Source organism: Carcharodon carcharias, chromosome 36, assembly GCF_017639515.1.
Source record: "Carcharodon carcharias isolate sCarCar2 chromosome 36, sCarCar2.pri, whole genome shotgun sequence".
NCBI lineage: Eukaryota > Metazoa > Chordata > Chondrichthyes > Lamniformes > Lamnidae > Carcharodon > Carcharodon carcharias.
This window is the reverse complement of record NC_054502.1, coordinates 6,424,701-6,447,269: the sequence shown is the minus strand read 5'-3', so window position 1 is coordinate 6,447,269 and position 22,569 is coordinate 6,424,701. Positions and strand designations below refer to the sequence as shown.

Genomic DNA, 22,569 nt, shown 5'->3' with positions numbered 1-22,569 from the left:
CCCCCTCCCTGATGTGTCTCAGTGTCCGAAGCTCAGACTCCAGCTCATCAACTCTGAGCTGGAGTTTCTCGAGCAACCAACATTTGCTACAGATGAGGTCACTAGGAACCACAATGGGGTCCACCAGTTCCCACATCAGGCAGCTACGACACATCGCCTGGCCCTGCATCTCTATTTTATTTAATTAGTTTTTCAATTTGTTTTTAAATTTCCTACTGGTCTTTAGTTTATCAATCTGTAAAATATTTATCCTATTTACCTTTAAGCTGAAAGCAAGTTAGAATAGAGTTTCAAAATACACTTTTTAAAATCAACTGGAACTGGCTCTCTTTGCTGAGTTGAAGCTGAAGTGTTAGCCCTCTGATCCTGGGCCCCAGTAGTTTACTACCTTTAATCTGAAATCAACTTAGAATAGGTAGTTCCAACTAGCAGTTACTTACCAACCAGAGAACTTCTGGTTTTCCTGTTATGTCACTCTTTGTTTTCACTCGGCAACAGCGACTGCGGAGGACACTCTTCCCAGACTGTTTCCCGGCGACAGTGACTGCAGAGGACCCTCTTCCCAGACTACTTCACAGAGACGGTGACTGCGGAGGATGCTCTTCCCAGACTGCTTCACAGTGATGGTGACTGCAGAGGACACTCTTCCCAGACTGCTTCACAGTGATGGTGACTGCGGAGGACGCTCTTCCCAGACTGATTCCCGACGACAGTGACTGCAGAGGATGCTGTTCCCAGATTGCTTCACAGAGACGGTGACTGCAGAGGACCCTCTTCCCAGACTGCTTCCCGGCGACGGTGACTGCGGAGGACAGTCTTCCCAAACTGCTTCACAGAGACGGTGACTGTGGAGGACACTCTTCCCAAACTGCTTCACAGAGATGGTGATTGCAGAGGACCCTCTTCCCAGACTGCTTCACAGTGACAGTGACTGCGGAGGATGCTCTTCCCAAACTGCTTCACAGAGACGGTGACTGCAGAGGACCCTCTTCCCAGACTGCTTCACAGTGATGGTGACTGCGGAGGACACTCTTCCCGGACTGATTCCCAACGACGGTGACTGCAGAAGACACTCTTCCCAGATTCCCCTTGTATCATCTGCAATTTTTTAAACTGTGCCCTGTACACCAAGGTCTAGGTCATTAACATATATCAGAAAAAACAAGAGTCCTGGGGAACTCCACTACAAATCTTCCTCCAGCCCAAAAGACATCCATTAACCATCATTCTCCATTTCCTGTCGCTCAGCCAATTTCATACCCATGCTCCTATTGTCCCTTTTATTCCATGAGCTATAACCTTGCTCACAAGTCTGTTGTGCGGCACTGTATCAAGTGCCTTTTGGAAGTCCATATATAACACATCGAAAACCCCCAGCAAGTTAGTTAAACACGATTTTCCCTTAAAGAATCCATGTTGGCTTTCCTTAATTAACCTGCATGTGTCTGTGTGACCATTCATTCTGTCCTTGAGTCTAAAGGTGACTGAGAAATTATGGCCAGTGCCTCCACAATTTCCGCTCCCACTTCCCTCAGTATCCCTGGATGCATCTCATCTGGTCCTGGTGCCTCATCAACTTTAAGTATACATATCTCTATCCAAGACATCCTCCTTATCAATTGTAGACCCTTCTGGTGTCTGAACTACTTCCTCTTTCACCTTGGCCTTGGGTAGCAATTTCTTCCTTGGTAAATACATTTAATACTTCAGCCACGCCCCCTGCCTCCATCTGTAAATCCCCTTTCTGGTCCCTAATTGGCTCCACTCCTCCTTCTACCACCGTTTTGCAATTTATATTCCGATAGAAGACTTTGGGATGCTGTCTTATGTTAACTGCCAGTCCATTCTCATGCTGCACATTGACTTCTCTTATTTGCCTTTTCACCTCTCCTCCGAATTTCCTATATTCAGCCCGGTTCTCAATTGTATTTTCTACCTGACATCTGAAAAAGGCATAATTTTTCATCTTTATCTTAATTTCGATCTCTTTTGACATCTGCGGAGCTGTATATTTGTTTGTCCTACCTTTCCCCTTCGAGGGAAGATGATGCCCCAGTTATGAAATGCCCGAATAAGGATCGTCCACTTTGATGAGCTGAGGGTAGTTATGTTTTTCCTCGCCTATTTGGCCATGACATGCATGACAAGACTTACCCAAATATGCTTTCCAGCAAAAGGTTACGGAATGGAGATCAAGAGCAGGAACTTGGGCAGGTTTTGTTCACTCCTCTGGACGGCGGTGAAGTTAGTGGTCACGCATTGAGATTTTGGCAACCTGGCTACATTTTTTAACGGGCTTGTGATTTGGTGAGACATTGCAGTTTTGGTACCGCCGTGATGGTTTGGGAATACTTTCCTGTTTTGCTAACACAGTGGCATTTTGGAAGAGCAGCATTTTGGTGTTTTGTGATGATGGCATTTTAGAAATGTTTTGATGATACAATAGCAACACATTAATATATTGGTCGGAAAAGCATTGGGGTAACTTTGACATGTTAGACGTTGGGTTTCTTGTGACACGTAGGGGCGGGGGTAGTTTGGTAACACTGCGGTTTTTGAGAAGGACTGAGAAAAGACATTTTGTCAAAGCTTTTCATCTTGTACTCATCAGGACAATCACAAGAATGCCAATGTCAGGGGAAGCAACAACTTTATACTGTATGAGAAGAGAATGCTGATTGGTTGGCAAGTGGATTCTGATTGACAGAGGTGTTGCCATGGAGAATGCACCAGTTAATGGGGACTGATAATTAACTGCCAAGCATTGTATGAAATTTAGACCAGGCAGTTTGACTCTGATTGTTCAAGCATTGCCCTGAGGAATGAACCAGTGAATGGCTGTCACTTATTTTTAACTGAAACAGGTGCAATGTGTGCACATGGTTCTTTCTGTCTGAAAAGAACAGGGCCCCGTGTATTAATATGTGTGGCTTCCAGTACATGCAAATGCGCCACATTGTGTACTCGACTGACAATCTTAAATTGGTCATTCTTAGCACACTGAGGATTATTTAGCAAATGTTGTCCATTCACAGATTCACATCTAATGTTGGACACTTTAGTTTGGGTTTTGCCAGCACGGGCTGGTTGGGTACGATCTGTACCCTGCCAGTTGCGAACAGCGGCTGGGAAATGCTGTTGGGTACAATCCAGCAGTCTTTGGGACACACATACATACCTAGCATCACACTGGCACTGAAATTCATATACCACATTTGCGTGATAATCAGAATGATTTTTTGGCTTGACAGCAGCATCGTGTTGCTGCTGCATTGTAGCAGCGTGAGATGGCTAGCTTCACCTGTTGCTCAAAATTTTTAAGACACCTTGGCCTTCTGTGGTAATCTGGGGTAGACTGGGCACTTTTCAGGGTTGAAAGTGACAATCTAAGTCTCGGTTTTTGCGATATACAGCGCAAAGTGATCTGATCAGGGTAGCCATTATCCCGCTGGATGTCTTTGACGCGCCCTATTTCAGCATCAAACTTGCACAGTGAGCAAATGGGTTGGGCCCTATTTACGAGGGTGCCGATAAAGCCAATTTTATAGCGTGTGGAACTGTAAGAATCCCAACGTGTATACTGACCAGTGAAGGTAGGCTTGCGGTAGACAGTGGTAGAGAGCGCCCTGGCAGATTTCTCAACTAGTACGTCAAGGAAAGTGGATTCATTTAACTGCTCCATTTCATAGATGAATTTGAGCACAGGATGTATCCCATCAAGACATGTAAGGAATTTATTACATACTGCTGCGGATTTAGATGCAGCAAATATATCATTCACATATTGGAAATATGCAAGGGGTAGGAGGTTAGGTGTCATTCCATCAAAGACATGTTTCTCATGGAACCCAATAAAAAGGCTTGTGAGACCTGGGCCTAGAGGTATTCCCATGGCAACACCATCAGTTTGTGTATACATGGTGAGGTTAAGGCTGAACTCAACTGCGCGAGTTGCTGAGTTCATCAGCTCAATGAATACTGATTCATGTAATGGTGACAGGTCTAGATTGCCATGACATAGTGCTGCAGCACCAATATGAATGGCTTCCTTCAGTGGAACATTGGTGAGTAGGCTAGCAATGTCAAATGAGCACATGGACGCTGCATTGCTATCGGCATGCAAGTCCTGTATGGGTATTTTGGTAACCCTGGGATTCCAGTAAAATATGAGGGTTTTGGTCATGCGGTGACAGTGCGGTGAGACATTGATGCTAACATTTGGTAGCACCTGAGCACTTTGGTAATGGAAGAGCGCTAAGCAACGTTTTGGCAAAACATTGGCGTTTTATGGCACCTTATGGTACAAAAGTGCAGAGGGGGCAATATCTAAGAATGGCACATCGATGGGCTGGCTGTAAAGGTGTCCCAGCACAACTCTCCAAGTGGGTTGTAGCCCACTCACAACCTCCCATTCATCAAGAGAATGTCAACAACATTTGTTCTTCTGCCAAACACTTCCGCGTTGCGGGGCTCCGCCCCTTTGCCCAAAGGTGATTGGTGCTCCCAGCTGCCAATCAGGCAGGTGAGGTCACAATGAGCCAGCACCTTGATACCGGTCCCGCCCACCACTGTCAATCAATCAGCAGGCGAGGCAGATGATTGGCGAAGCGCTCCGTCAATCGAGCGAGCGTGACAGGGTCCTTCCGGCCGGACGGCGATTGGCCAGAGGGCCTGTCCATCAAGGGGACAGGCGGCGGCCAATGGCGGACGGCGCTGTCCGTCAAGGCGCGGGGGGAGGGCTCTTCCGGTTCTCGGCGGGTGAATGGAGTGCTGTCGCCCATTGGCCTCCATGTCCCCCTCGCACGCCCGGCCGCTGAGGTGATTCCGTTCTCGGGCTTCAAGGATCAGGCCAGGGGCCGGCGCCAGCCCGCCATGGAGGCCGCTCTCAAACCCAAGGGGAGGCTGCTGGCCTCCAACGCCTTGGACGCCAAGGACGAGCTGGAAGAGGTGAGCGGCTCGGGCCCCGGGCGGGAGGCCCGCCCCGGGGGAGGCGCCTCCGGCGGCGGGCAGGGAAGCTACTACCAGCCGCAGGCTTCAGGCGCTGCTAGGCCGCACTTAAAGTGGCCGCGTCCCCAAACCGCTCCCCTCCCCCCCCCCCTCCACAACCTGTCAAAGGAAGAAAGGAGATGAAGGGTTAACATTGATCAATTCAAAATTATTCCGAAAAATTAAAAGGATTTCTGCATATTCAGGGGAGATATTCCCACAAATTATTCTTTCCATTGATTGAATTTAATATTTTTCCTGTTTGTGTTGGGGCTGAGTGGAAATTTCTGCAAAGGAAACATAATAATCGCAAAGGTTTTGCTTAGGGTCAGTGCTGAGGGAGTGCCGCACTGTCGGAGGGTCAGTACTGAGGGAGAGCCGCACTGTCTGAGGGTCAGTACTGAGGGAGCGCCGCACTGTCAGAGGGTCAGTACTGAGGGAGCGCCGCACTGTCTGAGGGTCAGTACTGAGGGAGTGCCGCACTGTCGGAGGGTCAGTACTGAGGGAGCGCCGCACTGTCAGAGGGTCAGTACTGAGGGAGCGCCGCACTGTCGGACAGTCAGCACTGAGGGAGTGCCGCACTGTCAGAGGGTCAGTACTGAGGGAGTGCGGCACTGTCAGAGGGTCAGTACTGAGGGAGGGCTACACTGTCAGAGGGTCAGTACTGAGGGAGCGCCGCACTGTCGGAGAGTCAGCACTGAGGGAGTGCCGCACTGTCGGAGGGTCAGTACTGAGGGAGTGCTGCACTGTCGGAGGGTCAGTACTGAGGGAGTGCGGCACTGTCAGAGGGTCAGTACTGAGGGAGCGCTGCACTGTTGGAGGGTCAGTACTGAGGGAGCGCCGCACTGTCGGAGGGTCAGTACTGAGGGAGCGCCGCACTGTCGGAGGGTCAGTACTGAGGGAGCGCCGCACTGTCGGAGGGTCAGTACTGAGGGAGTGCTGCACTGTCGGAGGGTCAGTACTGAGGGAGGGCTACACTGTCAGAGGGTCAGTACTGAGGGAGCGCTGCACTGTGGGAGGGTCAGTACTGAGGGAGTGCTGCACTGTCAGAGGGTCAGTACTGAGGGAGTGCTGCACTGTCAGAGGGTCAGTGCTGAGGGAGTGCGGCACTGTCGGAGGGTCAGTACTGAGGGAGTGCCGCACTGTCAGAGGGTCAGTGCTGAGGGAGTGCCGCACTGTCAGAGGGTCAGTGCTGAGTGAGTGCTGCACTGTCAGAGGGTCAGTGCTGAGGGAGTGCTGCACTGTCGGAGGGTCAGTACTGAGGGAGCGCCGCACTGTCAGAGGGTCAGTGCTGAGGGAGTGCTGCACTGTCAGAGGGTCAGTGCTGAGGGAGTGCGGCACTGTCGGAGGGTCAGTACTGAGGGAGCGCCGCACTGTCGGAGGGTCAGTACTGAGGGAGTGTGGCACTGTCGGAGGGTCAGTACTGAGGGAGCGCCGCACTGTCAGAGGGTCAGTATTGAGGGAGTGCCGCACTGTCAGAGGGTCAGTACTGAGGGAGCGCCGCACTGTCGGAGGGTCAGTACTGAGGGAGCGCTGCACTGTTGGAGGGTCAGCGCTGAGGGAACGCAGCACTGTTGGAGGGTCAGCGCTGAGGGAGCGCCGCACTGTCGGAGGGTCAGTACTGAGGGAGCGCCGCACTGTCGGAGGGTCAGTACTGAGGGAGTGCTGCACTGTCGGAGGGTCAGTACTGAGGGAGGGCTACACTGTCAGAGGGTCAGTACTGAGGGAGCGCTGCACTGTGGGAGGGTCAGTACTGAGGGAGTGCTGCACTGTCAGAGGGTCAGTACTGAGGGAGTGCTGCACTGTCAGAGGGTCAGTGCTGAGGGAGTGCGGCACTGTCGGAGGGTCAGTACTGAGGGAGTGCCGCACTGTCAGAGGGTCAGTGCTGAGGGAGTGCCGCACTGTCAGAGGGTCAGTGCTGAGTGAGTGCTGCACTGTCAGAGGGTCAGTGCTGAGGGAGTGCTGCACTGTCGGAGGGTCAGTACTGAGGGAGCGCCGCACTGTCAGAGGGTCAGTGCTGAGGGAGTGCTGCACTGTCAGAGGGTCAGTGCTGAGGGAGTGCGGCACTGTCGGAGGGTCAGTACTGAGGGAGCGCCGCACTGTCGGAGGGTCAGTACTGAGGGAGTGTGGCACTGTCGGAGGGTCAGTACTGAGGGAGCGCCGCACTGTCAGAGGGTCAGTATTGAGGGAGTGCCGCACTGTCAGAGGGTCAGTACTGAGGGAGCGCCGCACTGTCGGAGGGTCAGTACTGAGGGAGCGCTGCACTGTTGGAGGGTCAGCGCTGAGGGAACGCAGCACTGTTGGAGGGTCAGCGCTGAGGGAGTGTCGCACTGTCAGAGGGTCAGTACTGAGGGAGCTCCGCACTGTCAGAGGGTCAGTACTGAGGGAGTGCTGCACTGTCGGAGGGTCAGTACTGAGGGAGTGCTGCACTGTCGGAGGGTCAGTGCTGAGGGAGCACTGCACTGTCGGAGGGTCAGTACTGAGGAAGTGCTGCACTGTCGGAGAGTCAGTACTGCGAGAGCACTGCACTGTAGGAGGGTCAGTACTGAGAGAGCGCTGCACTGTCGGAGGGTCAGTACTGAGGGAGCGCTGCACTGTCAGAGGGTCAGTACTGAGGAAGTGCTGCACTGTCGGAGGGTCAGTACTGAGAGAGCGCTGCACTGTCGGAGGGTCAGTATTAAGGGAGCGCTGCACTGTGGGGGGTCAGTACTGAGGGAGTGCTGCGCTGCCGGAAGATCAGTACTGAGGGAGTGCTGCGCTGCCGGAAGATCAGTACTGAGGGAGCGTTGCGCTGCACTGTCAGAGGGTCAGTACTGAGGGAGTGCTGCACTGTCGGAGGGTCAGTACTGAGGGAGCGCCGTTCTGTCGGAGGGTCAGTACTGAGGGAGCGCCGTTCTGTCGTAGGGTCAGTATTGAGGGAGCACCGCACTGTCAGAGGGTCAGTACTGAGGGAGTGCTGCATTGTCGGAGGGTCAGTACTGAGGGGCGTCAGTATTGAGGGAGCGCCGCACTGTTGGAGGGTCAGTACTGAGGGAGTGCCACGTTTTCAGAGGGTCAGTACTGAGGGAGTGCTGCACTGTCGGAGGGTCAGTCCTGAAGTTGTGCTGCACTGTCGGAGGGTCAGTACTGAGGGAGCGCTGCACTGTCAGAGGGAGGGAGCGCCGCTCAGCTGTGAATCCTTTCCATGATTATCCACTTCCTGCTCTTTGTCGAATGTTAAAATGCTATAGGAGAGAAGGTGGCTATTCAGTCCATTCTGGTCTCTTAAAGTGTTATACAACCTGGCCTTTCTCCAGAGCCTTGGGAACATTCTCCACCCCCACCCCCTGCTGCCACTTCAAGTATCTATCTCAATCCCTTTTGAAAGTTGTTGTGTCTGCTTTCAGCAGCCTTACACTTGTGTTTCCGTAGTGCCTTTCACCACCTCAGGATGTTCAGGAATGCTTTAGTGTCAGAAGCGCGGCTGCCAATTTGCGCACGGCAAGCTCCGAGAAAATGCAATACGATGGTGCCCCAGAACATCTGTTTTTCGTGACGTTGGTAGAGGGATAGATATTTGACCCAGGACACCCACAGAAGGACTCTTTTCCCCTCCCCATCCTCCCTGCTGTCTTTCCAGTCGTGCCGCAGAATATTTTGCTTTTGTCTGATCGAGGAGATGGGGCCTCAGTTTGATCTCTCAACTCTGGCAATGGAGCACTCCACTGCCGTGGAGATGTCTTGTCTGCGTTATCAGTTCCAGCCCCTGGAGTGGGCACTCAAACCCACGACCTGTTGGCTCAGCGGTGGGAGAGAGTGTTTCCCACCGAGCCAGGGCTGACAGAAACTGGCACAGAGCAGGATTTAAAAGCAAGGGGAAGCCCCTGCCCTGACTGAGAGCACAACCTGACACTGCCTTTACTGGATTCACCTCAGCGCCGCGCTGGCCTCAGGGCTGAGCAGGCGAGGCCCCTGCGGCTGGCTGCCAGCCAGGCTTCTCACACCATTGAGGTTTTGTTCGTGATCCCGAGTACCGGTGCGACTGTCAGGTAACCGTAAGAAACACCTTCGATGTGCGAGGGTTATAATCTCCCTCCCCTTCTTCAACCCCCTCCATCTGTCCAACCACAGCAAACTCCTGCAAACATCAGAGTGATAATGACCAGCTCACTTGTTTTGGTGATGTTAACTCCGGGATACCTATTTCAGATTTGTACAATGTTTTCTATTGACTTTGTACCATTAATGTTGAGAAAGTGCCACAGCGCATCACAGGGATATCATCAGACAGAATTTGACACTCTGCCACATAAGGAGGGTGTCAGGGCTGGTAACCAAAAGCTTGATTGAGGAAGGTTTCAGCGATATTCATCTGTCCTCCCTCAGCTCGCTGACCTACACTGGCGCCTGGTCAAGCCGGGCCTCGATTCTAAAATCCTCATCCTTGGCTTAGGTTCCCATGTGTCCTTGCTGCTCCCTATCTCCTCCAGCCCAGCGACCCCCTCAAGGATCTCTGCCGTCATCTAATTCTGACCTCCTGAGGATGTCTAGTTTTTAATTGCTCCTCCTAGGATGTCTGATTTTTAACCATTTCACCATCGGTGGCTGTGCAGTCAGCTACCTCGGCCCTAAGATCATGGTTTCCCTTCCTAAACCTCGCTGCCTCTCCCCCCTCCTTTGAGGCGCTCCCTAAAACCTACCTCTTTCACCAAACATTCCTCCCCCTGTATCGTTTTATGTGGTTGAGCGTCTAATTTTGCTTTATAAAGGGTTTTGAGATGTTCTGTTATGTTGAAGTTGCTGTAATTATACGTTCTCATTGTAAAGGAGGGGGAGAGGTCGAGGGAGGGAATTTGCGGAGTTTAGGGCCCAGGCAATTGAACTAGGGAATGATTAAAATCGATGATGCATAGCGGCCAGAAATGAAAGAGCGATTACCTTGTAGCCCAGGGGCTTCTGAGAGTGTGTCAGTGTTTTACAGTGAGTGCTTGGGGATGGTTAGTATTTGCAAGGGGCTCTTGGAAGTAGGAAGAGATTTTAGAATTGAGTGAAGGGAACTCCCCGCTCCCCACTAGTGATAATGCAAACTGATGTCCAACCAGCTAACTTTATTCTTGTGACTGGTACAGGACAGCCCAGGCTTTGGGATGGAGATGAGCCCCTTACAGATTGAATTTAATGTGGTTGGTTATTGTTACAATCTGAACAATGCTGCCTGAAAGGGCAGTGGAAGCAGATTCTACAGTCATGTCCGAAAGGGCATTGGATAAACCCTGCAAGGGCGATGAGTAAAGAGCAGGGAGGAGTGGGACGAATTGCGTCGCACGCTCAAAGAGCCGACACAGTCATGAGGGGCCGAATGGCCTCCCTCCGTGCTACATGGTTCCATTATCCTTCAGTTGTTGAGTGGCTTGGTCAGACGCCATGATTGTCCTGGGTGCCACACCTCAGGGAAGATGTACTGGCCTCAGAGAGAGGTCGCAGTGCCGATTCCTGATGGCGGAGCTCAAACGGTTTAAATGAAGAGGTTGCACAAACTTGCAATCCTTCGCAACAAAAACAAGAGAGTGCTGGAAATACTCAGCAGGGCGTCTGTGGAGAGAGTGATAAGAGTTAATGTCTCGAGTTGACCAAGACTCCTTTAGAACTGGAAACTCGTGTTGCCTTGAGTTTTGCCGATTTGAGGCTTTTAAAACGGTGAAGGGGTTTGGTGACGGTAGGTGCAGAGAAACTACCTCCACTGGATTGGCTCCAGTATCAAAGGTGGGCAATTGGAGTTGGCATCGGGGTCAGCCACAGTCTCATTCAGTGGTGGAAAAGACTCGAGGGGCTGAAGGGCCCTCCTCCTATGTTACCTCCCAGTCAGGAGGATGGTCTGCCTGCGTTAAAGGCAGCTCGCTCTCTGATGGTGTATCAGAAGCAGTGTGTGAGTGAATGTTCCGCTGCCTGTGGCATAACTGTACCCAAAGCAAAACCAACCCTTGAACCTGAAGATGAGGTGGCTCTCACTCCCACTGGCCCTACCAGGAACCCTCCCTCGCTTTTCCAAATTACATGAAAAGTGATAGTTTCACCAAGGCTCAGTGGAGCTAAGATGTTTTTTCGCTCTCCGTGGTCAGGTACGCACACTCTCAATTCCAGCGGGCTCCCAGCTGCTCTACCCACCTTCTACCTCCGCAAACCTCAGCTCGGCCAAATTTTGCTGCCCTGTATCCCCCCGCTCGCTCCTTGTCTTGTTCGCCCAAAACTCCCTGTACTCCTTAGCCTTCACCAGCTCCCAGTCCAGCAATGCCTCCACTGTAAAGTTCTTATCTTTGTTTTCAGACCCCCGCCCCCCCACCCGATCTCCATCGCTCCATCACTGGCGGCCGTGCCTTCAGCTGCCTGGGGCCCTGAGCTCAAGTCTCAGATTTTCTTTTAGAAAGCTCCTCTGAGACACCATGGGACGTCCAGCTCACATTGAAGGTGCTACACTGTCGTTGTAGCCGTTTGGATGTATTACAAGAGGGGAACCATCGCCTGAGAGACCAGCACTTCAGTCAGCCTGGGACAGGGTCGGGTCGTGGTAATAACGCTGGACCAGCTTGAAATTAAGAGAAAGGACTTCCATTTACGTTTTGTTAAGTGCTGCAGGGACAGGTTATATTGACAGTAATGGATCACCGGAAGCCTGATTGTGCGGGCGCTCCCTCGGTGCTGGCGCCAAGCGTGCGGGGCACCATCGCTCCCTTGGCACCAGGCCTCTGGCGCTCCCTGGTTTCTGGCACTGGGGCTGCCCTCAAGCCCCCTGGAGCTGGCCTCGAGCTGTCACAGGAAAGGAAACTGAGCGCACAGCGGATAGCCCGTGATGAGAGATCAGGAGAGATTTCCTGCAGTCGTGTGGAGCAAGGGGCCCCTGCCCAGCCCTTACCCACAGACACAGGGAATGATGTGCCCTGGCTTGGGATTGTAGGGTGCCGCAGCCGTGTGTGCACAGAGAGCTGAGGGATTAAATTTAGGAGATCAGCCCTGTCAAAGGACGGCCAGGGCTGGGAACAACAACTGGGTTATCGTCACTCTGTAATCCCTACACGTGCTGAATGTGAAAGGAGGTCATAACCCGATGCTGCAATATTTCACCAAGATGCTTTGTCCTCTCTTAGTTCTGTCCATGTCCACCCTCTGACCCACAGCGCCTCACCTCAGTAGCCCCATCTCCCAGGGTTTGATGAAAATGATACTTTACTGTGTTTTCTGCCCTTGTTTAGAAGCTGGAAAGATGTTTAAACGTGATATCCCCAATGGTCAACGGAGTGTCTGAGAGAGAAGCTAATGACGCATTGAATGCTCATGTAAGTGTGTGGCGGTGTTTCTGTAAATAGCTGTAATAAATGTGGTAAATATCTCACCGAGCATCCTCCTTGTCACACTTTTGTGTCAACTTTTTTCCAATTAAAAATTCCCATGTCAGCAGTAACGTGACATAAATCTGTCACGCCGTAATTGCACCCTCTTATCAGTGGTGGTGACCCAGCACCCATTCAGCATCTCCTACCTTCTTGGCCGACCATCTTTACTCTTCCTCCTGGACAGTCAGCCCTGGTCCCATTACTTCCCCCTGCTCTGTCCCACCCACACTGTGTGTTCCTGACGGATCTGTCTACACTGCTCCATCCTTGTCTAGACTGCTTGGTCGCTGTCCAGCCTCCCAACCTCACGGCTCGTCTATGACCCTCCCGCTCCACCCTGACCTTGGGGCTCATCTCCAACGCTCCCTAGGCCCCGACCTCAGGGCTCGTCGCCACATCTGTCCCCATCCCCACCCTCCCCGTCTTCCCCCACCCCCACCTCAGGGCTCACCTCCGTGTCTCCCCACCCCAACCTCGGGGTTCACCTCCATCGTTCTGGCTGGTCTAAGTTGCTCCTCGATCTCCCCTCCCATGTCTGCTCCTTGACCTCAGGGAAGAATTTGCAATTCAGAGCTAGGTTAAGTGTCAGTTTTGTGCTGAGAGTCCAATGACAGAAGGTGCTGTCACCTAGCCTTGTCCAGGCCTCTTCAGACAGGAAATGGGAGATGGTTGGTCTGGATTCAGACCCTGTTCAGAGATCAGGGAACTAGCCGATAACACTGCCACTGAGAGGTAACGGTCAGTTTGTGCTTTGCTAACTAATCCAATCTAACTGAACTCACTTTCTCTCCTCTGCTCGAAAGGTCTGTAAGGGTGCACAGCAGCACGAGGAGGTTTGTCTGGGACTTTTAACGCTGATCCTAACAGAGTCTTCGCAAGCACAAAGAGTGAGTCTTTTCACGTGGTTTTACACTTGCTGATTCTATCTGTCCCCTTGAACACAATCCTGAGCTGCAGCCTGAACCTTTATTAGATACGCTCCAACCTGTCATGGTGCCTCAAACCAACGATTGATCTCAATCAGTGTTCGCCTTGGCAGTGTGTCAGACTTTGCTGCCCAGTCTATAAACAGTACGTTGTCCCAGTGGCGGTGATCGATGGCACAGAAGGTGCTCCCCACGTGGCTGTCGGGTGGGGAAGCTACATAGGAGGAGACTGTTTAGCCTCTCGAGCCTGTTCTGCCGCTCAGTGAGATTGTGGCTGGGTTGCAAGCTAACTCTGAACTTTTAAGTTGAGAGTCGTGGCTACGTTTATTTATTTTTTTCCCCCTTTTTTAACGCTTTAATAATTTTGGATCAGCTGCCGGGGTTGTTGCTTCTTTGTCTTTAATCCAGAAGCCGTTTTAAAAATTTCACCTAAAAACAAAACACTAAAGGCCTTGGAGAGGCTGTCCCTGCGGAGTCCAGGAAGTGAGAAGCGCGGTGGAGTGCTGTTTAATTTTGTTACCTCCGCCATTAAGGCTGAAAGCAGCCGGCTCCAGGGTCTTAATGTTTAATTCGATTGAGCACCAAGCATGGGAACAGGTGCTTTAAACAGCTGCCGTTGGCTGCCTTTCACCTCACACTGAAGGCAAGGTTAAGGGATGGCCGATAATGCTGCACTCCCAGAAATTGGACCAGAGGAGGTGAAGAGGTGATCTCATCGGGGTTTCCCGGTGATGAAGGGGGAGGTTTTGACGAGGGTCGGGAGAGAAGAACCATTCCCCCTGCTGGGTGGGTCGCCGAGCGGAGGTCAGAGACATAAAATTATTGGCAAAAGGTCTCGAGGACTCCCTTGTTCGCTGGCCCGCCAGGATCTGGGGCGCTGGCAGAAGCTTGATTCTGTCAGTAACTTCGAATGGGAGTTGGGGGACGAGGATGAGGAACTTGCAAGATGACAGGCGCAAAAGCTGGGGCATGGGGTTAAACGGCCTGTTTCTTGCAGAGAGCTGGCACAGGCACAACAGGCCGAATGGCCTCCTTCCATGCTCTTTAAGGTACCGTACAAGAATGCAGGAGTGTGGGGCCACTCAGCCCCACAAACCCGCTCCGCCATTCGGATAGGGCCACGGCTGAACTGATTGTAGCCTGAGCTCTGCTTTCCTGTCTGGTCTCTCCACCCACACCCGCCTCCCCCCCCCCGACCCCAAACATAACTCCCGACTCCCTTGTTGGTCAAAAATCTGTCCGACCCAGCCTTGAGTACATTCGATGAGCCAGCCTCCATTGCTCTCTGGGGAAGAGAATTCCACAGACTAATAACTGACCTTTGGAGGGGCGGGGGGGGGGGGCGGAAATCTTCTAAATCTCAGTCTCAAATGGGAAGCTCCTAATTTTTAAACTGTGTCCCTCAGTTCTAGCCTTGCCCACGAGGGCAGATTCCACCCTGCCAACACCATTCAGGATTTTATATGTTTCAATAAGATCGCACCTCATCCTGCTAAACTCGTAATGGATATAAACAACAGAGATAAAAACAAAAAAACTGCGGATGCTGGAAATCCAAAACAAAAACAGAATTACCTGGAAAAACTCAGCAGGTCTGGCAGCATCGGCGGAGAAGAAAAGAGTTGACGTTTCGAGTCCTCATGACCCTTCGACAGAACTAGTTCTGTCGAAGGGTCATGAGGACTCGAAACGTCAACTCTTTTCTTCTCCGCCGATGCTGCCAGACCTGCTGAGTTTTTCCAGGTAATTCTGTTTTTGTTCTTAATGGATATAGTCCAACCTGCTCCACCTTTGCTGGCTAAGCCGTTTATAGCAGAAATTAGATGAGTGAACCTTCTCTGGACTGCTTCCAATGCAACTATAACCTTAAGTAAGGAGAAAAACGACACACTCCAGCTGCTGTAGCTCTCTGAAACTCTGGTTAAATAAAATCTGGTGCGTTTAAGCTCTGGGCACCGCACCTCAGGAAGGATAATGTGGCTTTGGAAGGGTCTGCAGTGCAGATTCATGATACTGGCATGAAACTGGTTAAAATACAAGGACAGGTTGCACAGAGATCCAGGGTAATGCTCTGGGGATCTGGGTGCGAATCCCCCCACGGCAGATGGTGAAATTTAAACTCAATAAAAAAAATCTTGAGTTAAAAAAGTCTAATGACCATGAAACCATTGTCGATTTTTGTAAAAACCCCATCTGGTTCAGTAATATCCCTTTAGGGAGGGAAATCTGCCATCCTTACCCAGTCTGACCTGCATGTGACTCCAGACCCACAGCCTTGTGGTTGACCCTGAAGTGCCCTCTGAATGAGGGCAATTAGGGATGGGCAATAAATGATGGCCAGGCCAGCGATGCCCACATCCCATGAACAAATAAAAGATGACAGAAGATTTTAGAAAAAGACTCGGCTTGTATTCCATCGCGTACAGCAGATTAAGGGATGACCTCATTGAGGTTTTTAAGATGATGAAGGGAGTAGATAGAATCAGTTTCCCCTCGTCGAGGGACCCAGGACATGGCCACAGAATTGTTACAGAGCAGAAGGAGGCCATTCAGCCCATTGGGCCTGCACTGGCCCCTCCGAATGCGCAGTTTACTTGGTGCCATTCTCCTGTCCCCTCTCCGTAACCCAGCACTTCATTCCTTTCCAGATAACACATTCTATGGACCTTTTCCTGTTACTGTATAAATACATGGAGCTGCTTTTCAGCTTGTAGTAGTTACTCTTCTCCAAGTGTTGACAGTGATATCTGATATTGTGTTGCAGTGTTACCGGGATCTGATGTTGGTTAGCAGAGATGGCATGAACCTGATTTTAATTAAGATTAACCAGCTCCTCATGGAAAAATACCTAAAACTTCAGGACACAGTCAGAATACAGGTGAGGCTTGTACAGCACTTGAAACAACCGTTCAGTGGGTATCGTTCTCACCTCTCGGCTCAGCAGGTCATGGGTTCAGCTCCTGCTCCAGAGATGTAAACGCAAAAACGTGGCTAACTCTTGGGGTGCAGTGCCGAGAGCGTGCCGCACTGTCAGCGGAGCCGTCTTTCAGATGAGACATGAAACCAAGCCCCCGTCTGACCTGTGCAGGTGACCGGAAGCAGTCTCACGGCCATTGTTGCAAAGAAGAGCTGGGGAGCTCGTCCAGGTGACCTGACCAATGTTTATCCCTCAACCAACATCACCAAAAAATAGATAACCATTATAATCACGTTGCTATTGCTGGGGTTGAGCTGTGCACCAATTGGCTATTGTGTGTCCTGTGTTACAACAGTTATCAGACTTTGAAAAGAAAGTGCATTGTTGGTTCTACAGCACTTTGGGATATCTGAGGTCATGAAAGACTATATAAGTGTTGGTTCCTAATTAACAGAGGTTGTGAAGGAATCCTGCTTTTAATCAGTTGCATTGTGACCCTGGGTGATACTGATGAGGCTGGCCTAGAATTGAATGAGGGTTTAGCTGAGAAAGTCATTGATGAGGAGAGAGGCAGACCCGCCTCTGGCGTAGTCCCCCCCACAATGGTTGTGTAACTGTATCCGGACAGAATAAGGACAGTCACCATGAGCCTGTGGTAACCAGCAGGAAGCAAGCAGAATAAACCTGTAATAGGAACTCTGGGGAGCTGCCAGAGTAAATCTGGCATGACAGAACCTGATAAATAATTTCCAGTGATAGGATTGTGAGTGTATTGCAAATTGTCCTCGAGGTTACTGTGAAACATGCTTCCCACTGAGAGTTGTGTTTCAGACCAGTCGCCATGCTGCCTACACAGCCAACAGCAGGACTTGTCAAATCCTCCACATGTGTTCGAGGGGGAATGGCACTAAGTGAATTGCTCACTGGGAGAGACGCCACAGGCACCTCCTGTGCTGTAACAATCCTGTGATTCTGTGTTCACCTGAACCAGGAAAGCACTCTGCTCAAGGAGTTACCCTGCCCTGCCAAATTCAGGGCTGGTTGGACACACAGCCCTTCATGTAACAATGGGGTATGTTACTGGTGCAGACAGCTCTGTCACTGTGCAACACTGGAGTATAGTACTGGTGTGGACAGGTCTGTCACTGTATAACACTGGGGAACAGTAATGGTGTGGACAGGTCTGTCACTGTATAACACTGGGGAACAGTACTGGTGGGGACGGGTCTGTCACTGTGTAACACTGGGAAACAGTACTGGTGGGGACGGGTCTGTCACTGTATAACACTGGGGTATAGTACTGGTGTGGAGAGGTCTGTCACTGTATAACACAGGGGAACAGTACTGGTGGGGACGGGTCTGTCACTGTATAACACTGAGGTACAGCATTGGTGGGGATGGGTCCGTCACTGTATAACACTGGGGTACAGTACTGGTGGGGACGGGTCTGTCACTGTAAAACAGTGGGGTACAGTACTGGTGGGGATGGTCTGTTACTGTGTTACACTGGGGTACAGTACTGGTGGGGACGGGTCTGTCACTGTGTTACACTGGGGTACAGTACATGTGGGGATGGGTCTGTCACTGTATAACACTGGGGTACAGTACTGGTGGGGTTGGGTCTGTCACTGTATAACACTGAGGTATAGTACTGGTGTGGAGAGGTCTGTCACTGTATAACACAGGGGAACAGTACTGGTGGGGACGGGTCTGTCACTGTAAAACAGTGGGGTACAGTACTGGTGGGGATGGTCTGTCACTGTGTTACACTGGGGTACAGTACTGGTGGGGACGGGTCTGTCACTGTGTTACACTGGGGTACAGTACTGATGGGGATGGGTCTGTCACTGTATAACACTGGGATACAGTACTGGTGGGGATGGGTCTGTCACTGTATAAAACTGGGGTACAGTATTGGTGGGGACAAGTCTGTCACTATATCACACTGGGATACAGTACTGGTGGGGAGAGGTCTGTCACTGTATAACACTGGGGTACAGTACTGCTGGGGATGGGTATGTCACTGTATAACAGTGGGGTACAGTACTGGTGGGGATGGGTCTGTCACTGCATAACACTGGGGTACAGTACTAGTGGGGAAGGGTCTGTCACTGTATAACGCGGATACAGTACTGGTAGGGGTGGGTCTGTCACAGTATAACACCGGGGTACAGTACTGGTGGGGACAGGTCTGTCACTCTATAACACTTGGGCACTGTACTGGTGGGGACGGGTCTGTCACTGTATAACACTGGGGTACAGTACAGGTGGGGACAGGTCTGTCACTGTATCTCACTGGAGTACAGTACTGGTGGAGACAGGTCTGTCACTGTATAACACTGGGGTACAGTACTGGTGGGGACGGGTCTGACACTTTATAACACTGGGGTACAGTACTGGTGGGGACAAATCTGTCACTGTATAACACTGGGGTACAGTACTGGTGGGGATGGGTCTGTCATTTTATAACACTGGGGTACAGTACTGGTGGGGACAAGTCTGTCACTGTATAACACTGGGGTACAGTACTGGTGGGGATGGGTCTGTCACTGTATAACGGGTACAGTACTAGTGGGGATGGGTCTGTCAATGTATAACAGTGGGGTACAGTACTGGTGGGGTGGGGTCTGTCACTATATAACACTGCAGTACAGTACTAGTGGGGACGGGTCTGTCACTGTATAACACCAGGGTACAGTACTGGTGGGCATGTGTCTTTCACTGTATAACACTGGGGTACAGTACTGGTGGGGACGGGTTTGTCACTGTATAACACTGGGGTACAGTACTGGTGGGGACAGGTCTGTCACTGTATAACACTGGGGTACAGTACTGGTGGGGACAGGTCTGTCACTGTATAACACTGGGGTACAGTACCGGTGGGGATGGGTATGTCACTGTATAACACTGGGGTACAGTACTGGTGGGGTTGAGTCTGTCACTGTATAACACTGGGGTACAGTACTGGTGGGGATGGGTCTGTCACTGTATAACACTGGGGTACAGTACTGGTGGGGACGGGTCTGTCACTGTATAGCTCTGGGCTACAGTACTGGTGGGGACGGGTCTCTCACTGTATAACACTGGGATACAGTACAGGTGGGGACAGGTCTGTCACTGTATAATTCTGTGGTACGTGCTAGTGGGGATGGTCTGCCACTATATAACACTGGGATACAGTACTGGTGGGGATGGATCTGTCACTGTAAAACACTGGGGTACAGTACTGGTGGGGACAGGTCTGTCTCTGTATAGTACTGGGGTACAGTACTGGTGGGGATGGGTCTGTCACTGTATAACACTGGGGTACAGTACTGGTGGGGACGGGTCTGTCACTGGAGAACACTGGGTTACAGTACTGTTGGAGACAGGTCTGTCACTGTATAACACTGGGGTACAGTACTGGTGGAGTCAGGTCTGTCACTGTATAACACTGGAGTACAATACTGGTGCGGATGGGTCTGTCACTGTATAACACTGGGGTAAAGTACTGGTGGGGACGGGTCTGTTACTGTATAACACTGGGGTACAGTACTGGTGGGGATGGGTCAGTCACTGCATTACACTGTGGTACAGTACTGGTGGGGACAGGTCTGTCATTGTATAACGCTGGGGTACAGTACTGCTGGGGACGGGTCTGTCACTGTATAAAAATGGGATACAGTACTGGTGGGGACGGGTCTGTCATTGTATAACACTGGGGTACAGTACTGGTGGGGACGGGTCTGTCACTGTATAACACTGGCGTACAGTACTGGTGGGGACAGGTCTGTCACTGTACAACACTGGGGTACAGTACTGGTGGGGATGGGTCTGTCACTTTATAACACTGCGGTACATTACTGGTGGGGACAAGTCTGTCACTGTATAACACTGGGGTACAGTACTGGTGAGGACCGGTCTGTCACTGTATAACACTGGGGTACAGCACTGGTGTGGACGGGTCTGTCACTGTATAACACTGGGGTACTGTACTGGTGGGGACGCGTCTGCCACTATATAACACTGGGATACAGTACTGGTGGAGCCGGGTCTGTCAATTATAACATTGGGGTACAGTACTGGTGGGGACAGGTCTGTCACTGTATAACACTGGGGTACAGTACTGGTGGGGACAGGTCTGTCACTGTATAACACTGGGGTACAGTGCCGGTGGGGATGGGTCTGTCACTGTATAACAATGGAGTACAATACTGGTGGGGATGGGTCTGTCACTGTATAACACTGGGGTACAGTACTGGTGGGGACGGGTCTGTCACTGTATAAAAATGGGATACAGTACTGGTGGGGACGGGTCTGTCATTGTATAACACTGGGCTACAGTACTGGTGGGGATGGGCCTGTCTCTGTATAACACTGGGGTACAGTACATGTTGGGATGGTTCTGTCTCTCTATCTCACTAGGGTACGGTATTGGTGAGGACAGGTCTGTCACTGTATAACACTCGGGTACGGTACTGGTGGAGACAGGTCTATCACTGTATAACAATGGGTACAGTACTAGTGGGGATGGGTCTGTCAATGTATAACACTGGGGTACAGTACTGGTTGGGTGGGTCTGTCACTGTATAACACTGGGGTACAGTACTGGTGGGGATGGCTCTGTCACTGTATAACACCGGGGTAGAGTACTGGTGGGCATGGGTCTGTCACTGTATAACACTGGGGTACAGTACTGGTGGGGACGGGTCTGTCACTGTATAACACTGGGGTACAGTACTGGTGGGGACGGGTCTGTCACTCTATAATGCTGGGGTACAGTGCTGGTGGGGACTAGTCTGTCACTGTATAACACTGGGATACAGTACTGGTGGGGACGGGTCTATCACTTTATAACACTGGGGTACAGTACTGCTGTGGACAGGTCTGTCACTGTATAACACTGGGGTACAGTACTCTTGTGGACAGGTCTGTCACTGTATAACACTGGGGAACAGTACTGTTGGTCATGGGTCTGTCACTGTATAACACTGGGGTAGAGTACTGGTGGGCATGAGTCTGTCACTGTATAACACTGGGGTACAGTACTGGTGGGGACGGGTCTGTCACTGTATAACACTGGGGTACAGTACTGGTGGGGACGGGTCTGTCACTCTATAATGCTGGGGTACAGTGCTGGTGGGGACTAGTCTGTCACTGTATAACACTGGGATACAGTACTGGTGGGGACGGGTCTATCACTTTATAACACTGGGGTACAGTACTGCTGTGGACAGGTCTGTCACTGTATAACACTGGGGTACAGTACTCTTGTGGACAGGTCTGTCACTGTATAACACTGGGGAACAGTACTGTTGGTCATGGGTCTGTCACTGTATAACACTGGGGTAGAGTACTGGTGGGCATGAGTCTGTCACTGTGTAACACTGGGATACAATACTGGTGGTGACGGGTCTGTCACTGTATAACACTGAGGTACAGTACTGGTGGGGACGGGTCTGTCACTGTATAACACTGGGTACAGTACAGGTATGGACAGGTCTCTCACTGTATAATACTGTGGTACGTGCTAGTGGGGATGGTCTGCCACTATATAACACTGGGTTACAGTACTGGTGGGGATCGATCTGTCCCTCTAAAACACTAGGGTACAGTACTGTTGGGGACAGGTCTGTCACTGTATAACTCTGGGGTGCAGTACTGTTGGGGATGGGTCTGTCACTGTATAACACGGGTACAGTACAGGTGGGGACAGGTCTGTCACTGTATCTCACTGGAGTACAGTACTAGTGGCGACAGGTCTGTCACTGTATAACACTGAGGTACAGTACTGGTAGGGATGGGTCTGTCACTTTATAACACTGGGGTACAGCACTGGTGGGGACAAGTCTGTCACTGTATAACACTGGGATACAGTACTGGTGAGGACCGGTCTGCCACTATATAACACTGGGATACAGTACTGGTGGGGATCGATCTGTCCCTCTAAAACGCTAGGGTACAGTACTGTTGGGGACAGGTCTGTCACTGTATAACACTGGGGTACAGTACTGCTGTGGACAGGTCTGTCACTGTATAACACTGGGGTACAGTACTCTTGTGGACAGGTCTGTCACTGTATAACACTGGGGAACAGTACTGTTGGTCATGGGTCTGTCACTGTATAACACTGGGGTAGAGTACTGGTGGGGACAGGTCTGTCACTGTATAACACTGGGGTACAGTACTGGTGGGGATGGGTCTGTCACTGTATAACACTGGGGTACAGTACTGGTGGGGACAGGTCTGTCACTGTATAACACTGGGGTACAGTACTGGTGGGGACAGGTCTGTCACTGTATAACACTGGGGTACAGTACCGGTGGGGACGGGTCTGTCAAAGTATAACACTGGGGTACAGTACCGGTGGGGATGGGTCTGTCAATGTATAACA

At 51.2% G+C, this 22,569-nt stretch overlaps 1 protein-coding gene across 4 annotated transcripts in view; it reads left to right on the top strand.

Moving 5' to 3' along the window:
* The first annotated feature begins 4,758 nt into the window (after nt 1-4,758).
* Nucleotides 4,759-22,569, top strand: part of ints3 (integrator complex subunit 3) — a 274,531-nt gene continuing 256,720 nt past the window's right edge. For 3 of the 4 annotated variants that reach the window (XM_041179822.1, XM_041179821.1, XM_041179824.1), the window contains exons 1-4: nt 4,759-4,947; nt 12,213-12,296; nt 13,157-13,240; nt 16,044-16,157. In XM_041179822.1, the coding sequence (XP_041035756.1) occupies nt 4,873-4,947; nt 12,213-12,296; nt 13,157-13,240; nt 16,044-16,157 (357 nt within the window). In that variant the 5' untranslated portion in view covers nt 4,759-4,872. Of the gene's footprint in view, nt 4,948-12,212; nt 12,297-13,156; nt 13,241-16,043; nt 16,158-22,569 lie in introns of those variants that run through there. The other variant, XM_041179823.1, reaches the window with a different exon arrangement.